Consider the following 12,270-nt stretch of genomic DNA (forward strand, 5'->3'; position numbering starts at 1 on the left):
CTCCTACTAAATGTTTAAATGCGATAAATACACTCTGGGGTTGTTGTGTAAAAAAATTAAAACAAACAGTTACGCTCATGCTCTGACATCTGGTGTGTGGTTGTTGCCACAGGAATCAAAGCAACACAGATGCTGTAATTACTAATTTGATCATTTTTACTATTCAAGTTATAATTTTATAAGGCTCTCTTTTTGTGTAAATCTAAAAAGTCTGTTGGATTTACTTGTGAAGTGGTTTTATTGCAATTTTTTTTATGACTGACTAAAAATTAGTTGGCCTGTCATCACTGTGGCCTTTATTCTGTGTGAGGTATCACTGACTACTAATTAACACCTTTTCATTCATTGCCCTAAGTATTGGGTTAATGGCACATAAGAGAGGGAATGGCTTTTTTATGTATAGAAATTTTTAAATCCTGTGTCTGCTCCTTGTCTAAACTCCGAGGCCAAATGTTGGGTGAAAAGAGGCTACATTTGATAGTGATATTTTTTGTATTTGACAAATGCTAGCTATATAGAGCTCAGTGTCTTTTCACCAGTCACTGGTACAGATTGGGACAGACAGGAAGTATACAGTTTCAGGGTCCCCATGGAAACATACCTTTGGCGTCATGCAGAAGGGGCAATGAGAGTAAATTGTTGTTTTTTTAAATGTTTTTTGACTGCTTGAGTCACTCTGTAATGTTAAATAAACTTGTGTTTTATAATTAGAACTAATTTGAGTTATATATGCTAATTTTGTCTCCTTCTATAGCTGCTTTCCTGTCCAGTTTAGGCCAGTATGAGATTGCAATCCCAGTACGTGTAGGACCCGATGGAGAGACGCTGCACAAAAAAACATCTCAGCACCAAAGAAGAAGACGCGGTACAGAAGAAATAACACCAGCTGACACCTCTGTATGTTTATTATTTTAATGATGCATATCTGTAACATGCAGCTGACACTTAAACTGACACCATGTATTGTCTACCCTTTTAGCTCTATTACCAGCTGACTACGTCGCGTCACAACTTCCTGCTGAACCTGACGCTGCAGGGAGGCCTGCTGTCCCGCCAGTTCAGGGTGGAGTACTGGAAAAGAGGCAGATTAGCCTGGAGTCACCCATACTCTCCCCACTGCCATTACGTAGGACACCTCCAGGACCAGCCACACTCTAGCAAAGTGGCACTTAGCAACTGTAATGGCCTGGTAAGTTTGATCCACCACTAATGAGTGAGGTGTGTACCGTTGAGGCACTGAAATATTGTTTTCAGTCAGATCACCCGACTTGTTCTTGTAGGTTCGATAAAATAGTTAGACTCGCAATGCCTTAAAGCTCGGGATGAGTACCTTTACCATTTCAATTGATTTGGTATTAATTCTCGGTACCAGTACTCCACCATATTAATTTTTGACACTTCTGTGTTTGTTCATGTGATAATAAATGTTAATTTACTTAATAATAAGATCTATTTTTTAAATTAAATTCAACAGTAAGATGATAATGCTAACTGTGCTGTCCAGTTGTTTTATCTAGATATCTTACACTTTTGAGTCTCATTTACAAGTATTATATAGTAGACTTTGCATGCAGTCGCAATTCCAAAACGTTAAATGGGAGTTATGTATAGGTTACCGTGTGTTGCCGAGTCTAGTCTTATGTTGTGCCCTACAAAGTGTTTATATTGTAAGTATTGTACTTAGTACACAGTCATTTGATTTCAATGTGTACCGTAGCTGTAGTTTTCATTACAAATTTAGATGTGTCGAAAGTGCCATGTAAAATAGCTAATGAACCAAAGCACCTCTGTCAGTCTCTGCCTCTCAGGGGGAAGAGTTTATTGTTAGGACAAAAACAAAGCGTGAGGGAAATGGTAGAAACAGACAAATGGGGCGGATGACTCAGCGCTTTTCTATGTGAATATTTTTCTGGGGTTTTTCTCTAGTCGCAGATCTGTGCCATATCCAAAGTAAATTTATCAATCATAATAATAATGATATGGTTTTATGATTTGTGTTATCCACTGATAATAATCCTATGTGTATTAAGTAATCTCTCCCTTACACCCTGAAGTAAAGGAAAACTTTATATATTTATAATAATATTTAAGTGAATAATCACAAGTTATATGATTACTTAAATTGATATTCTGAGCATTTTTCTAAATTGTTTGGCTTTTTTTGTCAAAAAAACCCCAAAACACATTATTTAGGGGGTGTATGTCGATATATTCTAGATATGTTAATCCCATCTTTAAAAATTAACTAAGGTTTATATGCGTTTTTAGAAGCTGGCGACGTTGGGTTTAGTGTGGGATGGGTATCGGAGTGGCCCAGAATTTGATGCTACGCCCCTGACCGCCACAAAGGGAAAATAGGACTCATTTGGTTTGTCCGAGCGCATTTTCCTGCAGTCGTATCTCAGTGAAGCTGTGTATCCTCTCACCACAAACAGCAGGCTTCTGCAATAACACTCGAATGTGCAGCTGAGAATTAGATGTGTTCACAAAGCGTTAATAAACCGCACACTTAGTTACGGTCAGGCAGACCGGCATGAACATATTCAACCAGTGAGCGGGTGGTATGTCCAGGGGAGCATCACTAACTTTATTATGGGATTAGATTATTTGAAAGGTGCCGCACTGAATGGAGCGGAGAAGCTGGCACTGAGTGGAGGCCGGCACATCTGAAGAGAATCAAAAGTGTTGTCACCCTGTGCCTGACTGGCTTGTTTTGTTCTTGTCCTGCATGCCGTCACATACAGTATGATGCATGTGTATGGTAACATACTTTCTTGCATTTAAACAACATCTTGTTCACTTTGCTTGATTAGTTGCCACTCTCAATGCAATGGCATTATTAGACTTCCTACTGATGCGATTCTGTTGTGTCTCTGCAGCAGGGGGTGATTGTTGCAGGAGAAGAGGAGTTCCTGATTGAACCCCTTGTGTCACCAACCAACCAAACCGGACAAGGGAGGGGGGAGAGAGCTGTGGGACGCCCCCATGTGGTTTATAAGCGCTCATCGCTTCGCCACCAGTACAAAGGCCAATCTTGTGGAGTCATTGGTAAGAATGGGAGATATTTTTTTAGTCATTTTAGGTCCACAGACCACATGGTCAGGTACTTTGTGGATTGTGGTTGGGTCTAAGTACGCACTTGTCACCCAGTCTGTATTATGGGACACCATAAGTAAATATATGCTCATTTAAGGACAAATGTTTGGAAAATATAGTAGTACCTCATCTTATGAGCTTAATTGGTTCTGTGACGCAGCTCCTAACTCAAAACACTTGTATCTCATATCAATATTTCCCTTTGAAATCAATTCAATTGGCGCTTACCCCACACATTAAAACAGCACAATTTTAAAATGTAAAATGCTTTTTAAAATAAAAAACAAACTTTTAGATAATAAATATTGTGTGAAAAACAATAGAAGACATTGTGCTACAAACCACTATTGCTACAGCAGTTGTATGAAGTAATGCAATAATAATGTACAGCATTTACCTTAAAGAGTGGACTTTACAGTATCTCTTTTCAGCTTCTTCTCTGTATAACACACCATCAGCAGCTTTTCCATATTTTCATTTCAGCTGTATAGATATTATTTTAACCTCCTTGACTGGCGTTAGACTCATTTGACTTCAGTATGGTGCAGACTAGCAGTGATCAATCGAATTGCTTCGTCAAGTCTGATTCACGGTCTGTCATAATTTTGATGACTTCTGTTTTTTCAATTAAATAAGTATCATCCACTTCTTCTTCTCAACAATGTCCATCACACTCTTTCTTTCTTACCATGATTGGATAACAAAGTTGTGTCCATCTCTAGCTATAAGCTAATGTTAGCGAGTAAGACCAAATGTTCTGATCGGATCATATGGGGTTCACTGTGGCATTTACTACGCCAACTCATGGCAGGAATGCTTGTAACTCAAATGTTTGCTTGCGGCCTAAAGCATAACGATTAGTCGAGAGAGAGCTCTTATCTCAAAACACTATTCAATTAGGGCACTCTTAAATTGAAGTACCACTGCATCTATCCTTGCCCTTTTACAACCACTGCACACAGAAAGTGTTTTTCAGAAAGCATTCTGATGGTCAGATGTCTCAGTTGAGATAGCAAATAATGTGTATCCTGTTCTTCAGATGAGAAGCCTACGAAAGGCTCATCATGGTGGAAAAGGACGCTGAACACGCCCCCTCATCACGTCGGTCGAGGCCAATTACCGCTGAAGCGCTCAGTGAGCTGGGAGCGCTACGTCGAGACGCTAGTTGTAGCTGACAAGATGATGGTGGGCTACCACGGTCGAAGGGACATTGAGCAGTACATCCTGGCACTCATGAATATTGTAAGTTTCACTACACAAACGATGCACTCATGTGGAGGAAAAGTTGGGCTGGGTACCGAATTCGGTACTTTTTATAAATAATGATCGAAGTCCGTCAGTATTACCGGGTACCGATTCAGTGTATAAGGTAAGACATATTATCTGGTGTTTTGTTTCGCAATATTACACAAAAGCAACTTTTCTTACTTTCTGGTACCTGCTGATCTGTATTTGGGATCTGTATAAATCCTGAAAAATTGCACGGGTCCGCCTTTGTACTCCGTGCCGACACCGTAGTCGATAAGATTCTTCTTTTTCTCTATCTTCTTGTTATGGGACATTCATCTCTGCTGTTGCCATTTCTAATATAAAGTAGTGTAACGTTCTAACTTAAATCTGTCAGTAAACTCGCCATGAAAGCGCTAAAATATACCTGCGTAGTGAGTTTACATTATTCACCCAAGGAACTTTAGTTATTAGAGAGTTCCGGTCGAACGGTTTTTCACGGGACACATTTCCGGCTGAGGAGATGCTGCTCCGTTATTGATTTAAGTAAAGTCTGAATGTCATTAACACAGTTAGCTCTATCTTTTGACACTTCTTCCACTCCCGTCCTTGCACGCTACACCGCTACAACAATGAAACAATGTAAATATAAATAAAGGGTTCCAGCTTTGACGAAAGTCCATATTTTAATAAAGCTTTGTATACCTTGAACACAACATAAGGCGCTATACAGTACTATATATTAAACAAACATTGCAAGGAGGTGATAGATTAACTTTATATCCATAAATAAAGTCCTCATCTGTAGCCGTCCTGCCAACACACACACGCACGCACGCACGCACACTGTCACTAGTCCTGTGGTGCACTCAGTTTAAATTCACAAAACTCTTTGACTCCATTGACTGTAACTTTTTACTTCATTCCCAGCTTGTTAAAATCCCTTTAACTTGTGTGTCAGCTTTTTAAGACTGGTCTTTTCTTGTTTCCCTGGAGGTCAGGTTGCCAAACTGTTCCAGGATTCTAGCCTGGGGAATGCAGTCAACATCGTCGTAACACGGCTCATCCTGCTCATGGAGGACCAGGTATATAACCTCCTCTCTCCTCTCCCCTCTCCAGCTCCTAAAATGTGCATGAACTTACCAGCACTTTTTCCAGGGATGCTTTTAAACGACCTTATTGGCCCTGCTGCGTGTGGTAAGACCGTGCAGCTCGATGCATTATAATATTTTCGAGGCTTTGTAGACCAATGTGCCTCAAAGTGTCATTACTGTGTGGTTTTTGAGGTTTCCACTACCTGTCCCAAAAAGGAAGTGTGATGATTAATACCCTAAAAAATAGCTCCAAAACTTACCACTTGGCTCGGCAGAGTGAGGAAATAAATGTTAGGATCATTAGTGCTTCTTTCCTTGCTCCAAGGATAGTCGGGTTTGAGGATATTGAAAGCAGTCCTGTGACTGCTTTCCAAGTCTGAAAAAGTCGCCTTTCCTCAGGAAAAGTTAAATCCAGAGAGCAGTGGGCCTAAAAATGAAGTACTGTGGGATGAGACAATTCCAAGTTATGTCACCGCATGCATTCTTGTGTTACAAGATCTGTGGCCGGCAGGGTCGTCCTCTCCTTCTACTCTCTGAAATCGCATTAAACCATAACAAGCCTTTTCGCCTAATATGCATCCATGTGTGTGATTGGATGCAGGGAGTGATTTTAAAGCAATAGAATGGAAAGTTCAGCAGTTTCTGCTGCCAGATGTGATGATACCATGATGCTTTACTGTATTGCAAGTCATTGATTGTTTCAACAAGGCAACAGAGATCCACGTTTTCAAACATCCTCTCTAAACCGAGTGAGATGACAACTTTGCCTACAGAGCCAAACATTTAGCACGTGGGACACCACAAAACACAGCCAGCATGCCAATACACAACTTTTTATTAGTTCAATGTGGCATCTTTTAACTTCTCACCAAACATTAAAAGCCAATTAAGGAACCATTCTCCTTTAGGCCTTTTTCCAGCAAGCTATCTGTTTTTTCTTACATTTCAATGGTCAAAAGTTGTGAAGAGCACCAATATAGGACCACTTTTCTGAATTGTACGAAACATTTTATCTCATAAGAATTCCAATTAATTAGTTAGAGACAACCACAAATATTCCCTATAATACACATCCCTAATATTCCCTATAATACACAAGAACACACATGTCTTTTTCTTTTTTCATGAAAAAAAATCATATAATTAAACGCTAGAAAAAGGCATCAAACAATGCAGGTAATGGAGATTTGATCTATTCCATCTATAAAACCCTCTAAAAAACCTCCAACAACATTTTATATACGTGCTCTAAGTATGTATTGTATGTAATGTAGTAACAGGCACACAAGTAACAGCCAACGATTTCAACTCTGGGACAAATTATTATCCAGAACCTTATCTTTTCTGAGCCTGGGGATTAACTACACATTTTAGAAGCTGGGTGATAAGCAGATCCATCTATAGCAGTATATCTATAGCAGTAAGCATCATTTAGCGGTATTGCTGAGTGCTACCATAATACAAACTACAAAAATACTTATTGTACAATCTCCACTCTCACTGGAATGCCGACTGATGGGATGTTTGTATCTTTCAGCACAAGACTTGTGTTCCCAGTTTAGATGATGAATCCATCATAATCCCCACTCCCTGAGTAAAAAGCAAATAAGCATCTTGGCGTGTCTTCCTTGGGAAGTTGGCCAACTTTTCGGCTTATGGCCACAACTTTTTACTATGATTCATCATTAAGCACAAACTTTTACCAACCCAGTGGCGATGCAACAGCTCAGTAGAGTACCTACTTATCGCTGTGATTAAGGTGCCGTGTTACTAAAAATAGTTCCTGAGCATTTTAATAACACTACGCTAATACTTGGTTAATATGCAGGTCACAGCATGTAGGATAGGATAAGATAGACTTTTATTTATCCCACAATGGGGAAATTACATTGTTGCAGTATTTTACATACAGTAAGAGAAGTAAGTGTAATGAAACAGAGTATTGTTCGCGGTTTTTGGATGTTTGTTAGAGGGCTTTAAAAGCGGAATAGATGTCTCCCATTAGGTACATTGTTAGCTGTCCAGTACAAGTCGGTTTTTTTACAATTTAGACTGCACAAAAAAGAAAAAAAAAGTGTTACTGTCTCAAATAGGGATTGTGAATGATAGCCAAAATTAAAAAAAAAAAATGCATTACCCCTTTAGGATCGCCTACTCATTCTAATCGCTACCCCAGAGTCCTTCATTTATTTGATTGATTTTAGCCATTTTTTATTTAAGTTTTTGTTTCAGACCTAGGGAAGTCCATATAACAGTAAGAAAAACAACATAACAAAGCACATACATGTAGCAGACTACAAACATACTAGGATAGAAATGACAAACTTATGAGCATACAGCTTTGGATGTAGCCAGTATATATCCTTGCCATTGTTGTTTTACTTCCATCTTGTAAAGTGTGCTTCAGTGTAAAGAAAGGCAGTCATGATTAAAATTGTATAAAATATGTAGCTGGATTCAGTATGAAGAAAAGACAAAAAAACAAATCCTTCCCTCTTTTAATAAACATCCCAAGAAAAAGAAAGGACACAAAATAATAAATGTCCTCCATGTTTGTTCTTTATGTAACTGGAACATTCCTCTTCTCTTTTTAATTCATTTGTGGATTACACTGTCATGCAAGGATGATGTCACACTATTTATGTAGCTGACATAGCTTCCAGATCAGGTTTTTCCATCGCAAACTAAACGATTCTACTGGACGACTTAGAAAATGGGGCTACAGCATACTGCCAAGTGGTGTAAAAAATGATGGAAGCCTGTGTTAAGTCAGTCAATGGCACAAAGAGTAGACATGACATGTTTAAAAGACACATGCTGACTTCGATAACACATTTCTGTCAGATCTGCTGTATAACCAAGTATCTAAATTCATTTTCATATCCTCCTAATATTCTTCTCTCTGCTCACTCGTATCTCCATCAGCCCACATTAGAGATCAATCATCACGCAGGGAAGTCCTTAGACAGCTTCTGCAAATGGCAGAAATCCATCCAGCACCGGAGCAGCTATGGCAACGCCATACCTGACAATGGCATTGCTCACCATGACACCGCTGTGCTCATCACCAGGTCAGAAAACACATTCTAACATCTTTCTGATCTGGATCTTTAACATTATGTGCTATTATCTTAAAGTACCAGTAGAAAGGAAAAACAAGTTGACTTTATATGCTTAATTGTGTTTTACTGTGACCAATAATGTCAAAATGGAAATATGCAAAAATTAGAAAGAGATGTGCTGTCTATCATTCACAATAATTATGTAAGAAAAAAACACATGCTTGGCTTTTTTAAATCGTGAATAAATAGCTAACAATTGAGTCAACTGATCAAGGGTCCTTTATTGCGCCCATAAAACCCTCTAAAACATCCCAAAAGAGCCAACAATACCCCATTTACATGTCAAGACCTGAAAATTAAACAAATATGAGTGATAGTGTTATTATAAGTGCTAACGCAGACGGCCTATTTTAGCGGCGCATTGATAGCGGTGAGCTAGTGCTAGCTAAATTACGCTGCTAATGTTGACACACGGGCAGCACGGTGCCACAGGGGTTAGTGCTGTTGCCTCACAATAAGAAGGTCCTGGTTTCGATGCTTGGGGTCTTTCTGTGTGGAGTTTGTATTTTCTCCCCGTGACCACGTTGGTTCCCTCCGGGTACTCTGGATTCCTACCACCTCCAAAGATGTGCAACTGGGGATAAGTTGATGGGCAACACAAAATTGGCCCTAGTGTGTGAATGTTGTCTGTCTATCAGTGTTGGCCCTTTGATGAGGTGGCGACTTGTCAATGGTGTACCCCGCCTTTTGCCCGAATGCAGCTGGGATAGGCTCCAGCCAGCCCCACGATCCCAAGAGGGACAAGCGGAAGAAAATGGATGGATGGATGGATGGATGTATGTTGACACACTGAGCCGGCGACTGTTTCTGCTTTGTCTCAAACTTGGTTAAAGTAAATTCTTAGATTATAACTCATGCATCTCTCACCTGGTTGTAGTAGACAAAGGGACGGCGTGGCGAAGTTGGTAGAGTGGCCGTGCCAGCAATCGGAGGGTTGCTGATTACTGGGGTTCAATCCCCACCTTCTACCATCCTAGTCACGTCCGTTGTGTCCTTGGGCAAGACAATTCACCCTTGCTCCTGATGGCTGCTGGTTAGCGCCTTGCATGGCAGCTCCCACCATCAGTGTGTGAATGTGTGTGTGAATGGGTGAATGTGGAAATACTGTCAAAGCGCTTTGAGTACCTTGAAGGTAGAAAAGCGCTATACAAGTATAACCCATTTATCATTTATTATTTATAAATGTGGCCACGGACCGGGAGGCTGTTCGACTTTCACATCCCCCAAACTTTTTTTAACCCTTCTTGTTAATCCTAAACAGAATTTTGTGAAGTGAAGTGAATTATATTTATATAGCGCTTTTCTCTAGTGACTCAAAGCGCTTTACATAGTGAAACCCAATATCTAAGTTACATTTAAACCAGTGTGGGTGGCACTGGGAGCAGGTGGGTAAAGTGTCTTGCCCAAGGACACAACTGCAGTAACTAGGATGGCGGAAGCGGGAATCGAACCCGGAACCCTGAAGTTGCTGCTACCAACCGAGCTATGCCGCCCCAATGTTGTGATCATCCTGTCGGTCGGCATCTCAGCGAGGGTGGAAATTGTACAGTAAGTGTTTGTTTTATTATGGTTAGTTTGTATGTTTAGCATCTAACAATGCTGCTGGTGCTATAGTGTTACAATAAAGCTGCATTCGTTTAGCACTAGGCTTCTAAAACTTATTGCTCTTTGTGTTTGGGCTCAAAAATATAAGATTCTGTATTATCAATTTTTGCAGATTAGAAAGGGATCTCTGGTTCCTAACTCTGTCACGGATCACATGACTGACTTCCTCATTACCTCTCAAAATGGCTCGGGAATCTCCATGAGATTTATACTATTTTGATCCTATCTATTTATTCGCTAACCTTGTAAGTCTTTTGGTGTCATAAATCAGATATATATAATGATTGCTTCAATATAGAGGCAACTTGATTTTCCATTCTACTGGTAGTTTAAATACTGGAAGTTGTTTTGCCCTACTGGAAACACACGTGTGTGTATGTGTGCGTGTGATTGTCTGTGTGTGTGTGTGTGTGTGCGTGTGTATGTAGCTTTAATGCTAATGAGCTGTGTTGGTCCAAAAGGTGTGTGCTGATGTGCACTTTAACCACTTCTTACATATACACTGTGCACACAAACATACACTAGAATAGTTATTTTAGCTACAGTGCTAACATTACAAAATAATCAAACTTACAGCTGACTGGCGAGAAGTTGGCAGGTCTATTAAGTTTTAAGATGTGTAGCGAAGCCTGATTGTCTATATGAATGTTTTCTATAGAATATAAAACTGTCCTCAGTAAAGTTGTGGGTGTATATACAGGGACAGCCTCATTTGGGTAGAGGTGGATCAGAAATATGATGTCCATGAAAAATGTTTTTCCGTACATGACATCATGAAAACACGGAACTTCAAAAGTGACCATTTGAGCGCTCCTTCTTTAAATAGCGGTCCAAACTAAATTATTATAAATGAGCTCCAGAGACTAGATGTCATGATTCCACACGACAGATTGGACTATGTTCATTATTTGCCTGTGTTTAGAATCACTTCCTGTCCTAGTGCTCTTGCTTTGTCAGTATTTCCTCTTTGGTCTCTGTGTTTTGAAGCACCTTTACTTTCTGTTTCTTGACCTGCCAGCACATCTGTTTCATTGTTAATTACTTCTATTTAGTTTCACTTGGTTCCCTCTGTCAGTGCTGGATCATTGTCTGTTTAGTGTGTTTGTGTTCTGTTTAACTTGGTTCCTGCATAGCTTTCCCTATGCTTCCGGTGCACTTCCCAGCTGCACCACATATACTTTTACCTGCACGCCATCTGCTGTCTTCTGCATTTTTGGGGTGATGCTGCGAGCAACGCTTACCAGAACGTGACACTAGAGCTGTCTTCGACGAAGGAATTTCATAGTTTATACTGATTCGTTAGATTTTGCCTGTAGGCTACCATCAGTCGAATTGATGGTGTTTTTTTTTTTTAAGAGAGAAGTAAACCGATTGTGATGAAAGTAGTTTATACTGGCTGGTCACTAAGTGTCAGTATAACGTCAAATTATGTAGAGTCGTGTATAGAGAGAGTACGGACAACGAAACGAGAGGTGCCACGTTTGGCACCTAGGATGTGTGCGGCTGTGCCCGGAAGCATGCAATTCAGTTCTGACGTTATTTTTCTTGACGAAATAAAACAAAATAATAAGTAATAAATAACAGAAGCATATAGTTCTAAATATACTCCAGCTCATAACATTTCAATAAAACATGAATTTATTTAATCAAAATGGTATATATAATAATAATTTGGGGACAATTTTGCGGCTGTTTTTGACGCACTCCACCGCTATATTCATGCAGTGTTTAGTGACCAGTGACTCTCTAACACACTTCCGCGGGCAAAATGTACGTCAGAAAATACACAACGACCAAAAATAAACATATAACCCTCATTTTGCCAAAATTCTCATTAACTTTGGACCAAAAATTACGGAGAAATAATGACTTTTGTATGAAGTATGTCAATGTATTGTTTGTAATCACTGTGCTATATACTGTCTGTTTTCCCTTTTTTAAATATTTTTCATAGGTTTTTCTGTGGCGAGTCATCACCATACTAAGTTGAATACTGAACTAATGCTGCTTTTTACTGCAATATTTATTAGTTCAGTTTGGATTATTGGTGACATATGCAGAAAATTTGCAATTTCGAAGCAAAGTTTTGTCAGGCAAATTGTATTAATTCACTGTTACTGAGAGTG

The 12,270-nt window shown here is 39.6% G+C and overlaps 1 protein-coding gene across 1 annotated transcript in view; it reads left to right on the forward strand.

Moving 5' to 3' along the window:
- LOC133635426 (A disintegrin and metalloproteinase with thrombospondin motifs 10-like) overlaps positions 1-12,270 on the forward strand; it is a 105,151-nt gene that overhangs the window by 16,991 nt on the left and 75,890 nt on the right. Inside the window, exons 2-7 of the mRNA XM_062028623.1 lie at positions 755-897; positions 980-1,189; positions 2,880-3,048; positions 4,136-4,338; positions 5,325-5,408; positions 8,343-8,488. Coding sequence (XP_061884607.1) covers positions 755-897; positions 980-1,189; positions 2,880-3,048; positions 4,136-4,338; positions 5,325-5,408; positions 8,343-8,488 — 955 coding nt within the window. The remainder of the gene's footprint in view (positions 1-754; positions 898-979; positions 1,190-2,879; positions 3,049-4,135; positions 4,339-5,324; positions 5,409-8,342; positions 8,489-12,270) is intronic.

Source organism: Entelurus aequoreus, linkage group LG19, assembly GCF_033978785.1.
Source record: "Entelurus aequoreus isolate RoL-2023_Sb linkage group LG19, RoL_Eaeq_v1.1, whole genome shotgun sequence".
Taxonomy (NCBI): domain Eukaryota; kingdom Metazoa; phylum Chordata; class Actinopteri; order Syngnathiformes; family Syngnathidae; genus Entelurus; species Entelurus aequoreus.